We start from the raw sequence: 13,183 nt of genomic DNA on the forward strand, positions 1-13,183 counted from the left end.
TTACATCATCATATAATCTCTAAATCTATTAGATATGATGATCAACTACCTGCAACATATGCGATAATGATGAATAGCATCACGAATAATGATTCCACGATGAAGCTCTCCCTGAAACACTTGAAACCACAGACGGTTCTGCATGTACGACATCCTCGATGGACAGGCTCTCACCACAACAGGCGACCACAACGAACGGTTCTGCTTACAGTACTCTGGAACCTCCGAAAGCTTCGCATCCTATAATCTGCAAGAAATTACATAGTCTGGGATTTGAACCCCAGACCTGGGTGTAGAAGCCTTTAAACCTTAACCAATAGGCTAAGGTGCTTCCACTTAGTTCATCGATCTACTTACCAGCTAAAAGTTTATCAACTGCGATGTCTCCAAATGAGGATTTAACTAAGAAAACCCTAACTGTCAATCATCTCTTATAAGTATCACTAATTGCTTAGTACTGAAATTTAATATTTACACAGATGAAGACCTTAAGGAAACGCATTTGATGACATCCGTCTCATGCAGTGCCTTTTGAAGCAACCTTTTATATATTAGTACTTCAGTGGAGTATATAACTTCGAAGCCTTCACTTTTTCTACTTCATTCCAGCATACTATGACCTTTTTGCCGGAGTAAATATATATTTATTTTAGGTTATATAATATCTTAATGTGGAGTAAGTTTTATTGGTTTTTGTTTCTCTGAACAAATAAATGTACGTAGTGTTTATTCACCTAACTTTTCCTTACCAAGTACTCTATAAATAATCGGGTTGCTCGATAATTTATGACAAATATGAATCTGTACATGTTTAGACGGACCGCAAAAACGATAGCTCGATGTTGATGGCATGAACGAAGCACGCACGTGACTTCGTGAGGCATTCCATGCAGCATCATATAAATATACATATATCTCCTTTGTAACTAAACTTTTATTGTTATTTTATTTCGATTAATTTTTTTAGAAATGACCTCTTTGAGATCTTAGTCCATTCGTACATTTGGAGACTAATAAGATGTGAATATTCATTTGAAAACAAACATCAAACTAATGATTTTTAAGAATATACTTGATCAAGGACATTTAAGTCTACTATTAAGACAGAAGAAGGAAAACATTCATTTATTTTGGAAATTAAAATAGCCATAATCTCGGTAATTACTTTAATAATGATGAAGTATAGATTAGTAAAAACATTAATCTCCAACTTGGATTTGCTCATCAACGAGCTAGAGCCAGCTTCTCTTTTTGGTATTCCGAAGGCAATTTTACATCGGTGGCTAATCCGAGGACCTCGAATAGTCGAATGAGGTACCAAGTGATATCTATCTGCCACCACTCCAATCCTTGCCTTGCCGATGACTGAAACGCATGGTGGTTGTTGTGCCAACTCTCTCCCATCGTAAACAAGCTTAGCCACCTTCATTATAGTCACAAGATAATAAAATCTTACTTTATTAGTAAACAATATATATATGATCATATATGCACATATAAAACAAGTTTATAAGCTTTTTTTGTTTTAAGATTATTTCCCCTTGGTTATCTGATTCTCATGCCGACACTAAAGTACTCGATGTTTGTGATATTCTTTTGGTTTAACCATCCGATTTAATGTTACTAATGATATATATTGGAATCTTAATTAATATCATACAGTATTACCAAACGTTACGAGATGTGTCTTTAGTTTTCCACGATCTCGAACCACAAATATGGCATGCTGAGTTTACGAGCCATGTCACGTGATACCCTAGCACACCTCCAACGCCCTGTCATAATTTTTATCAAATTCATAATTAACTAATAGTTTTATAAAATTTTGAATATTGGATTAACGAACTGATTACCCCGCCGCAAGTAAGGTAAGGTAAACCACCGTAGAGATAGAGGACGGTCCAAAACATTAAGACGTGGAAACCAATTGTCTTTCGTAGAAACCTATAGAACCATTGCTGCTTCAAGTCCATCACGTTGTTACGTCCACCACACTGTTACATAAACTCGCAACGTTACAAACGACATCATAAGTCATATTAATTACAATTTTTCAAAAAAAAAAGTCATACTCCCTCTGTTTCATTATAAGTGTCGTTTTAGGTTTCGTCACACAAATTAAAAAAACAATTAATTTTGTATATTTCCTATAAAAAAAACTATTACCTATATACCTAACCATATTTCAACCAATAGCAAAATAAATTTTACATAAAATTAATAAATTTTGCATTGAAAATAAAAAACGACACTTATTTTGTAATAATTTTTTTTTTTAAAACGACACTTAATATGAAACGGAGGACTGGAGTATTAATTAGAATAAGATATACGTTACCTTATATTTTATATAAAGCGTGTCAAATATCCACATGACATGGCTGAACAAAAATCCTTCCTTAGGGCTATGTGGGTCACGGTCCGAATCTGTGAACTGGTGATGGAACCTATGTATGCTCACCCAGTCCAATGGATCACCCTGGAAAAAAATCATTTTTCTAATCACACTTCCAAAAACATATGACATATATTATTCTACGTGTTAATTGAAATCCATAAACCAGTTTTGGTTGACAAAAATAAATAAATAGTAAACCGGTTTTGACCTGAAGAGCAAAAACAGCAGCGTAAGCAATAGGATATTCAAGCCATTTTGGGAGCTTAAAGCTCCGATGTGCCAAGTTCCTATGGTAAGAGAATGTGATGAGCAGGTTAGTCACTGTGACGAGAATCAAACCGAACCGTAGTGCTTCCCATGTGTAGTTAAACGGCGCCAGGAGACACCAAAAGTGCACAATCGTAACGGTTAACGCTCTTGCTACATCGGCCCACGTCCAATATCTTTGAAAATACGCTCTTTTTTCATTACGAACCAAGCCGGTTGGACTAGAGCCACCGTCTTTAGTGGGATTACACATCTCGGACCCGTGAGGAATATAATAATATTGCACTTAGCTTGATTTAGTTAAAACTTATAAGTTGTATGAACATAAGAGTGAGCAGATATGGGTATATATACAAGGGCTAATGTTGTTGCGTCATGATCCACCTTGATAAATGCAATTCACCAACTCTTCTTTAATGCTATCTATCTACTTTATTTTCACCATTGCAACAGCACTTGTTTACTACATATCTACTCACCAGCTAACGCTTAAATTGGATTGTCTCCAAATCAGGATCTAACTAAGCAATCCCATTGGCCATTGCAAACTGCCAATGCTATTTCGTTTACCAAGTTTCTTAACACGTATATATGTCATTTAAATACGTTTGCATGCTATTCCAACTTATAATCTGGTATTCTGTCTATTGTGGTTGTATCTAACAATGTGTTTTTTTGTCAACTGAAGATTATATTAGAACAAGTGAAAAGCAACCATACACAGCAATGAACATATTCTTTCCGGAGCTAGAAACCGACAAAGATTGAAATAACTTCAGAGTCAATAGATCACATGAAAATTCTAAGCGATAGCTAGCTAAAAAGATATTGAAAAGGACTAACAGAACATAAGCCAATAGCTGTAACTTGAGAGAGGAAAGTGGCCCCAATGCATGCAACCCAAAGAGTATAACACAAAGAAATTCTCAACATTGGATAGAAACAGGTCAAAGGAACTTAAAAGAACAAGGTATCTAACAATGTATCTATAATATTGCACTTGTATATTTATAAATATTCGGAAAAAATAGTAGAGAAGAAAAATTACTTGTACCATAGTTTTAAATTTGATCCAAGATTATACCACTTAGCAATGATATATATCGTAGTGGATTCCTAACTTATAAGTCTTTAACATTTTTGATGAATCTCAATTTTTTGAAGATAAAAACTATATTCGTTCAAATATGCAAATTATTTTTCTACAGAAATTAGTTCTATCATGAATGTACATAGTTTCTCATAAAAACATATTCGTTACAAAATTGATTATGAATTGAAAAATCATAAGTTCAAAAAATGAAAAACGTAGAAGGATCCATATATAGTGAAACCTACATTGACAAATGACAAGACACAACAAAGATTTATAAAACACTTAAAACAGAGAAAAGAGGAGAAATAAGAGTGTTAAAAAAAACAGAAGTTAATAGATTTTGGTCTTTGAATTGAAAAGGTTACTTGACAGAGATTTGCATTGGTTTAGTTTATTACAAGTCAAATACAAGTTGGTGAGAGTGTCAAAGACAAATGACCAATCATGATGTACTAAAAAGCCCGAAATTACCAAAGCATAAACATGATCTCAATCGTTTCTTATTATATCAAAGAGGAGTTCAGAGGATAAGTTGTGTCTAGTGAAGGATTATTTTGAGAGGGTGGTGAAGCAAGATGTCTGGGGGCATTTCAAAGCAGGTCCAACGTTGGATTCAGGACAAAAACAGCTCTTAGTATCATTTGGGCCGCATTTGCATTTCAAAAGCAGGCCCAACGTAGGATTCAGGACATTAAGCACCTCTTAGTATCATTTGGGCCTCATTTAACTGTTGATGGGCTTGCTAGCATTAAGCTTCTCTCTCTTTTGTGTGTATTTGATTCGGTGGCGAAAGTATACGAGAAACGTATCATCTATCATTTCTCATCTCTCGTCGTATCTTTCCTCTCTTCATTCTTCTGATTCTTATTCTCATCCCCTTCTTCTCTCTCTGTCACAGGAGTTAACAGATTCTTCATCTGCAAAGAAAACGAAAGAAGGTAGAGTTTCCCAAATCCAAAGAAGTGATTCTCGATTTCAGTTTTTCCTTCTGTATTTGCTGAATTTGGGGATCGGATGGATCCCTCCGATTTGGATTAATGGTCACAATCTCGTAGCTTTTAGGTTGTTATCTAATAGATCTCGCTTTTCGATGATATGTGAAATGAGTCAAATTCGTTCGATTTTTTTTATTCAAGCTCTCGATTAGGGTTGATGGGTATTCAATTAACTAACAAAGTTTCGATTTTTTTTTTGAATTTCAGATTTATCGAATTAGTATCGCCGCCATTGGAGACAAGCGAGGAAGATGATATCTAGGTCGTACACGAATCTATTAGACTTGGCTTCAGGGAACTTCCCTGTAATGGGGAGAGAGCCGCGCAGGCGGCTCCCCAGGGTCATGACAGTCCCCGGAAACGTCTCCGAGTTCGACGACGATCAAGCTTACAGCGTCTCCTCGGACAACCCCTCCTCCGTCTCCTCCGACCGTATGATCATCGTCGCCAATCGCCTCCCCTTGAAGGCCGAGAGGAGAAACGGGAGCTGGAGCTTCACCTGGGACCAAGACGCGTTGTATCTCCAGCTCAAAGACGGTTTGCCTGAGGATATGGAGGTGCTATACGTCGGCTCTTTGAGCGTTGACGTTGAGTCGTATGAGCAGGATGACGTGGCGCAGATACTGTTGGATAAGTTTAAATGCGTTCCCACTTTCCTCCCGCCTGATTTGCAGTCAAAGTTCTACGACGGGTTTTGCAAGAGGCAGCTGTGGCCGCTCTTTCACTACATGCTTCCCTTTACGGCTGATCACGGCACGAGGTTTGATAGGTCGCTTTGGGAGGCTTACGTGGCGACGAACAAGCTCTTCTTCCAGAAGGTTATCGAGGTAATAAACCCTGATGATGATTACGTGTGGATTCATGACTACCATTTGATGGTCTTGCCTACTTTCCTGAGAAGACGGTTTAACCGGATCAGGATGGGTTTCTTCCTCCATAGTCCGTTCCCTTCGTCAGAGATATACAGGTCTCTCCCTGTTCGTGAAGAGATCCTCAAGGCGCTGCTAAACAGTGACCTTATTGGCTTCCACACGTTTGACTACGCTCGTCACTTCCTCACTTGCTGCAGTCGGATGCTGGGTCTTGAGTATCAGTCCAAGAGGGGATACATTGGTCTGGAGTATTACGGTAGGACTGTGGGGATAAAGATCATGCCTGTGGGGATCAACATGGGTCGGATTCAGTCGGTTATGAGATATTCAGAGGAGGAAGGCAAGGTGATGGAGCTTAGAAAGCGTTACGAAGGCAAGACAGTGTTGCTTGGTATTGATGACATGGATATCTTCAAAGGCATAAACTTGAAGCTTTTAGCGATGGAGCAAATGCTTAATCAGCACTCTAATTGGAGGGGAAGGGCTGTTTTGGTTCAGATTGTGAATCCTGCTAGGGGTAAAGGTATTGATATAGACGAGATACGCGGCGAGATTGAAGGAAGCTGCAAGAGGATCAACGAAGAGTTTGGGAAGCCTGGTTATCAGCCTATCGTGTATATTGATACTCCGGTGTCAGTAAATGAGATCATTGCTTATTACCATATCGCTGAGTGTGTAGTCGTTACAGCCGTTAGAGATGGTATGAACCTTACTCCCTATGAATATATAGTGTGCAGACAGGGTCTGCTCGGGTCTGAATCAGATTTTAATGGTCCAAAGAAGAGCATGTTGGTCGCGTCGGAGTTTATTGGGTGTTCTCCTTCGCTTAGTGGAGCTATAAGGGTAAACCCATGGAACGTGGAAGCGACCGGAGAAGCTCTGAACGAGGCCCTCTCGATGCGTGATCCTGAGAAACAACTCCGACATGAGAAACACTTCCGGTACGTTAGTACTCACGACGTTGCCTTTTGGTCGAGGAGTTTCCTGCAAGACCTGGAGAGGATATGCGTGGACCATTTCAAGAAGAGGTGTTGGGGGATGGGGATTAGTTTCGGTTTCAGAGTTGTGGCACTCGATCCTAACTTTAGAAAGCTTTCGATACCATGCATTGTGTCGGACTACAAAAGGGCGAAAAGCAGAGCGATATTGTTGGATTATGACGGCACTTTGATGCCTCAGAACTCCATCAATAAAGCTCCCAGCCAGGAAGTTCTTAAGTTCTTGAATGAACTTTGCGAGGACAAGAAGAATTCGATTTTTATTGTCAGCGGAAGAGGAAGGGAAAGCTTAGGCACATGGTTTTCTCCGTGCGAAAACATTGGAATTGCAGCTGAGCATGGATACTTCTTAAAGTACAATCCTTCTCTTGTTTTTTTTTTTATTTTGAAGTAGTTTAAATTCTTCTCCTTCAGTGCTAATAATAACATGCCTTTTTATACATAGGTGGCCAGGGAACAAAGAATGGGAAACATGTGGTCAGAGCTGTGATTTTGGTTGGATGCAGATCGTGGAGCCTGTAATGAAACAGTACACGGAAGCTACGGATGGTTCTTCTATTGAAATTAAAGACAGTGCTCTGGTTTGGCAATATAGGGATGCGGATTCCGGCTTTGGTTCTTTGCAAGCGAAGGAAATGTTGGAGCATTTAGAGAGTGTTCTAGCTAATGAGCCTGTTGCAGTCAAAAGCGGCCACTACATCGTAGAAGTCAAGCCTCAGGTAAGTGAGATTTTCTTCTGCTTTTATTCAAGCGTTAATGTTATGGTCTAGTTTCTCAATTGGTGTTTTATATAGGGAGTGAGCAAAGGATCAGTGGCAGAGAAGATATTTTCATCAATGGATGAGAAAGGAAAACCTGTCGATTTCGTGCTATGTATTGGAGATGACAGATCAGACGAGGACATGTTTGAAGCGATTGGTAATGCCATGTCGAAAAGATTGCTCTGTGACAATGCTCTCGTCTTTGCATGCACGGTTGGGCAAAAGCCAAGCAAGGCTAAATATTATTTGGACGATACTATGGAAGTGACAAGCATGCTTGAATCTCTAGCTGAAGCATCAGAGGCTTCGAACTTCTCTATGCGTGAACTTGATGAAGCCCTTTGATTTTGGAAACCAGAGTCTTCTTTGCTCAGGTTTTGTTCTTTTATGATCTCAATTCCAGTTCTATTTCTGCAAGAAAAATAAAATGGTGATGTGAAGCTTTGTTTGTTATCATCTTTGCAGGATGTTGAAGTAACAAGCAAAACCATTTCCTGATCTTTGCTTCTTTTTTTTTTAAATATATTTTTATATTGCCACTATTTTTATTGTAATTGAATGATCTTGAGAAACTATGAATTTGGATTCAGCTGTTTATTGGAACTGTGATAAAAATGTTATGCAGAGACTGGTTAACTTGCGTGGACACCATTGTTGAGAATTTTTTAATTATACATTTTTCTTTGCCTCTCTTGTGTAGTTTCTGTTGTTCTGTAAAAACTTTCCTTCTATATATATATATATATAACTGAGTTTGTCTATTATACTCCAACGAGACATACTTGTTACAGAGAATGGGAAGTAGTATCTTAGGATATACACAAGAAGAGATTCATTCAAATGTCTCGTTTACTCAAACAGGAGCTGGTGTTGGTGTTGATGTTGATGTTGAGGAAGAAGCCACACGGTTCTCAGGTGGAATTTCGGTAAATTCTGATAGGATTGCTCGGAACTCATCACCAGACATAGTCTCCTTCTCGAGAAGTACTTCAACAATCTTGTCCATGGCTTCACGGTTGTTCCTTATGTGTCCCAAAGCTATCTCGTACGCCCGGTCTGATAGCGTCTTCACCGCTGAATCAATGTCATTTGCAAGCTTCTCAGACATTGAGTTTCTTGCCATCATCCTCATAATCACATCGCTTTGAGCTGATGAGTCCATTAGCGACCATGGTCCAATTTCAGACATCCCAAATGTTGTCACCATCTGCAAAATATATAAGCATCAACATCATGAACTAGTCTAGGCTAACAGAACAGAAAGTGAAACTAGGACCTGCTTAGCCAAACCGGTGATCTGTTGCAAGTCACCAACCGCGCCAGTTGTCACCTCAGGCTCACCAAATATGACTTCTTCAGCAGCTCTACCACCGAGTCCACCAACAATTCTTGCAAACAGTTGCTGTTTTGAGATTAGAGTTGGATCATCCGAGGGAATGAACCAAGTCAGACCTCTCGCCTGTCCTCTTGGTATCAACGTGACCTTTTGAACAGCATCATGCCCTGGAGTCAATGTCCTGCCAAGAACAAAAAAAGAATGAACTCTAGATTAAACAAACACACACGCACAAGTTTCTAAATCTGATTCTGACTTACCCACAGACAGCATGCCCAACTTCATGGTAAGCAACCAAGCTTTTGCTCTTCCCATCCGTCATCACAGTTCCTTCCATCCCAGCTACAATTCTATCAATCGAGTCATCAATCTCTTTCGATGATATCGCTGTCTTCCCACGTCGTCCAGCCAATATGGCCGCCTCGTTCAAGAGGTTTGCCAGATCAGCTCCGCTAAATCCAGGCGTTCTCATGGCTATTACTTCAAGTGAAACACCATTCTCAAACTTCTTGTTCCCGGAGTGAACCTTGAGTATATCTGTTCTTCCCTTAACATCTGGAACGTCAACAGACACCTGCATTTAAAAAAAAAGACAAGTTCGGGCCGGTCCGAGCAAAGCCTAATAAAACATTCGCCAAAAGATTTTGAAGAAAAAAAGACATAAACACCCAAATTTGTAAAAATCTTTACTAAATTGCCTAGAGCCCTCAAAATCTCAGGTCGGCTCAGTGGAGAGTCCCAAAGCATTATTATATATACCTGCCGGTCAAAACGCCCTGGTCTCAGCAAGGCGGAGTCAAGAATATCAGCTCTATTAGTTGCAGCAACAACAATGACACCAGTGTTACCCTCAAACCCATCCATCTCAGTCAAGAGCTGGTTCAAGGTCTGCTCTCTTTCATCATTACCTCCACCAATCCCAGTCCCTCTCTGCCTACCAACAGCATCAATCTCGTCCACAAAGACAATGCACGGCGCATTCTCCTTAGCCTTCTTGAAAAGATCACGCACCCTCGAAGCACCAACACCGACAAACATCTCAACGAACTCAGACCCCGAGATGGAAAAGAAAGGCACACCGGCTTCACCAGCAATGGCTTTGGCCAAGAGGGTTTTACCAGTACCGGGAGGACCAACGAGGAGGACACCTTTAGGGATCCGAGCGCCGACCGCAGTGAACCTCTCAGGCTTCTTGAGAAACTCCACCACTTCCATGAAGTCTTGCTTTGCTTCATCAACACCAGCCACGTCGTCGAATGTTACACCAGTGTTTGGCTCCATCTGGAACTTGGCTTTGGACTGACCGATCTGAAGCGGGAAGCCAGGCCCACCACCAGGCCCACCACCACCCATCCCACCACCGGAAGACCGTCTCGAGAGAAGAAACAAACCGCCAATGAGAATCACAGGGAAAGCTAGGTTCCCAATCAAGTTGAGCAATGGAGAGCCTTGGTCTTCCTGAGCATTATGTGCCGCGAAATCAATATTCTTCGCCCTCAGCTTCTGGAGAAGCTCCTGGCTCAGCCCCGGTAGCTGCACGCGTACGCGCTGGATCCTGTTACCCAGCTCAGGAGAAACAGCTTCCACAATGGCTATCGTCCCGTTCTCGTACAAATCTACTTTGTTAACTCTTCCTTTGTCTAAATACTCGAGGAACCTGGAGTATGACATCCTAGACGAAGAGACCTCTTGCTCATCTGCTGCATTTGCTTTACCAGTTTTGAGCAAGCTCACTCCAGCTGCTGCTGCGTTTCCGAGTAAAAGCTTAAAGAAGCCTCTACGTGCTTCGTGTTTGTTCACATCTAAAGAAGCCTTCACAATAGATGTCCTGTTAGGTGAAGCAGACGTTGAGGAGAGTCTAAACTGTTTAGACCTTTGTTTGGTTGCGTGGAGAGATAGTCCGTTCCCGATAAGACAAGCCGATGAAGCAGCCATCTGCACTGTACATAAATTCAACAACAGTGAACAGTTTAGAAGATTACAAAAGGCCTGAAAAAAACGAGATCCAAACCAAGAACAAGTAAAAGAAAACGAAGAGTAGATTGACTTGGACATACAACTTACGGTAACAGTATAATCAACATGAGTGACCGTCTGACCGATATCATTAGCTAAGCATAAGAACAGAGATTGAAACATTTCTATGGTCTGGAACTATCAAAATAACCACTGAGTGTACCAAAAAATGTCCATGGAACACACAGAATCTCAGAATCCCTCCAAATTCGATTGAAATTCCTCAAATTAAATAAAAAAACTCGAATCGACGAGATTTGAGTAGCTGAACATAACCCAAAGAGGAAAATATTACACAGAGTCAGACCAAACTGCTTCAGATCACTAAGATGAGTGAAGAGAATCATACCTGTAGATTCTCTAAGACAGACGACAAAGAAGAAGCTAGGTGCGAAAGAATATTACTTGTTCGGAGAAGAGAATAGATTTTGAAGAAAAATTATAGATGTGGTTTCCGAACATCTTACGTGTCTTCCTCTCAGTGGCTAGTTTCACTTTGATTTTTTCAACCTTATAAAATAAAAACAAGTACAAATCTCCAAAATAGCAATTTTCTAAGTTTATATCACAAAAATAGCACTCAAAAACTAAAATGACCAAAATAACACTTTTCTAAGTTTATCCTTTGAAAATTTTAATTTTTTTTATTTTTCAAAATTTGAAATCTTATCCCCAAAACCTCATTTCTCAACTCTAAACTCTAAACCCTAAACTCTAAACCCTAAACCCTAAACCCTAAACCCCACCCTTTAACTCTAAACCCTAAATTTGTGACTTTTGATAAAACATTAAGTGCTATTTTTGTGATTTTTGACTTTGAGTGCTAGTTTGAGAACATAAACTTGATTTAGTGCTATTTTTGTTTTTTTCTCTAAAAACAATTCCTATACGTATTTTGTTCCCATCATTACAAAATTGTACTGAATTAAAGACTGTGACATCTAATTGTTTACCATATTTTAAGTAAATACATATGATCTTAGAGATAATTTTCATTCTAAAAGTCAAAAACATACTAATAACTAAAAAAAAAAAAAAAAAAAGAGTTTCCGTAGCACAAGGAAGGCCACATGCATCATTTAGCTACCAAGCAGAGTCCCAAAGAAAGAGGACGTCTTGAGTTTGAATAGTTTCTAACTTCCTGTCGACATAACATCCAAAGTACACAACAATGACAGATCAAATTCTCTAGTCAATGCTTTGTCTCTGTGGTCAGGATTAGTCATGCAAAACACTGCACCGCCAGAGGTTGTCTAGTATTGTCATACGTCAACGCTTATGCAGCTAAAGAGACTCAAAATGTAAAAAACACAATGTCGTTGTAGTGTTGGAACATGTTATCTACGACAATAATGCTAGATTTAAAATTTCCAGCTATAGGGCTATTAGATACAATCATTCGATTGAGATTTTTCGTTTGTTTGGCTTTTTGTAGTAATATCAAAGCCTTATTTTCTTTCTTACATACTTATGGATTGTTTACATGGCTAACTCTATTAACTGAGCATGCCTGTCTGAAATCTGTATAAATAAAGAAACACCATACTATTTTACATATCACTCCATAGTTTTTGCTTTTTCTTTCTCTTCTTCCACACAATTTTATACACACACTGTTTACCGTTTACGTATAGTGATCACTCAAAGCTTTGGAATAACTATTCTCAGAAGCCCATCCCTGCTCCATATGCAATAATATATTGGGTGTTAGTAGTGCTCGTTATGAAACTTGACAAGTTCTAGATAATTTATATATAAGCTAGTGATATGTACTAAGAGTTTCTACTTGCATAAATTCAGCAGAAACGTTATCCTTGTTCACATTGATGGGAAGTGGCCAGGAAACTTTGAATGGGTCTTGTAGTATTCCTTGCTTGTGATATCCGCAGATTGAACCTTTGGTGCCTGCATCAACTTTTTGACAGACAGCTGTGCGTCTCCCTGTCACAATCAAGCTGCAGTGGTAGCACGGTGAGTATCTTTTTTTTTTGAAAATGCACGGTGAGTATCTTTGTCACATAATGCATACAATACAAGTGTGTGAGTAATGGAAACATATTGAAAACATGTGCGAGGATGAGCTTTCACTACAAAGAAAACATCAAGGATTCTGAAGGAAAAAATCGTCGGAATATCGTTATTCCGACGACATACCGACGAAACACGTCGTCGGAAATAATTCCTCGGAATTTATTTTTTCCTCGGAAATCCCTCGGAATTTTCCGTCGGAATTCCGAGGAAATAAATTTCCGAGGAAATTCCGAGGATCACTAGTTTGTCGGAAATGTCCTCGGAATATACCGAGGGAGAACTTCGTCGGTATAATTCCTCGGAAGTTCATCGATCGATACGTGTTTGGACATATATACATCGATCGATAGGAGTATACCGACGGACATTTTCCTCGGTTTATTCCGAGGAACTTTTCCCTCGGTATATACCGA

General features: G+C 39.4%; 3 protein-coding genes and 1 pseudogene across 7 annotated transcripts; 1 reads left to right on the forward strand and 3 right to left on the reverse strand.

Annotated features, from left to right (window-relative positions):
- Positions 1-1,111: 1,111 nt before the first annotated feature.
- Positions 1,112-2,966, reverse strand: LOC106310104 (delta-9 desaturase-like 5 protein). The gene is made up of 5 exons (XM_013747310.1): positions 2,607-2,966; positions 2,339-2,479; positions 1,854-1,994; positions 1,669-1,775; positions 1,112-1,423 (listed from the first exon to the last, which is right to left on the reverse strand). The coding sequence occupies exons 1-5, from the start codon at positions 2,916-2,918 to the stop codon at positions 1,225-1,227; spliced, it is 900 nt and encodes a 299-aa protein (XP_013602764.1). The 5' UTR covers positions 2,919-2,966; the 3' UTR covers positions 1,112-1,224.
- A 1,574-nt stretch (positions 2,967-4,540) lies between these two features.
- LOC106311408 (probable alpha,alpha-trehalose-phosphate synthase [UDP-forming] 7) lies at positions 4,541-8,038 on the forward strand. Of its 2 annotated transcripts, none has more exons than XM_013748592.1 (5): positions 4,541-4,699; positions 4,964-6,980; positions 7,072-7,345; positions 7,421-7,761; positions 7,853-8,038. In XM_013748592.1, exons 2-4 carry the CDS (start codon positions 5,008-5,010, stop codon positions 7,730-7,732), a joined length of 2,559 nt encoding a protein of 852 aa, XP_013604046.1. In that variant the 5' UTR covers positions 4,541-4,699; positions 4,964-5,007; the 3' UTR covers positions 7,733-7,761; positions 7,853-8,038. The 2 variants fall into 2 exon arrangements, with proteins under 2 accessions (XP_013604046.1, XP_013604047.1); XM_013748593.1 differs by having other exon boundaries at positions 7,421-7,742; positions 7,850-8,033.
- Positions 8,039-8,124: 86 nt separating this feature from the next.
- On the reverse strand, positions 8,125-11,188 carry LOC106311409 (ATP-dependent zinc metalloprotease FTSH 8, chloroplastic-like). Of its 4 annotated transcripts, none has more exons than XM_013748597.1 (5): positions 11,089-11,188; positions 9,483-10,658; positions 8,984-9,297; positions 8,664-8,904; positions 8,125-8,594 (listed from the first exon to the last, which is right to left on the reverse strand). In XM_013748597.1, exons 2-5 carry the CDS (start codon positions 10,656-10,658, stop codon positions 8,241-8,243), a joined length of 2,085 nt encoding a protein of 694 aa, XP_013604051.1. In that variant the 5' UTR covers positions 11,089-11,188; the 3' UTR covers positions 8,125-8,240. The 4 variants fall into 4 exon arrangements, with proteins under 4 accessions (XP_013604051.1, XP_013604050.1, XP_013604049.1 ...); XM_013748596.1 differs by having other exon boundaries at positions 9,483-10,663; XM_013748595.1 differs by lacking the exon at positions 11,089-11,188 and adding an exon at positions 10,788-10,877.
- A 909-nt stretch (positions 11,189-12,097) lies between these two features.
- LOC106308275 overlaps positions 12,098-13,183 on the reverse strand; it is a 10,284-nt pseudogene continuing 9,198 nt past the window's right edge.

Source organism: Brassica oleracea, chromosome C8 (assembly GCF_000695525.1).
Source record: "Brassica oleracea var. oleracea cultivar TO1000 chromosome C8, BOL, whole genome shotgun sequence".
Taxonomy (NCBI): domain Eukaryota; kingdom Viridiplantae; phylum Streptophyta; class Magnoliopsida; order Brassicales; family Brassicaceae; genus Brassica; species Brassica oleracea.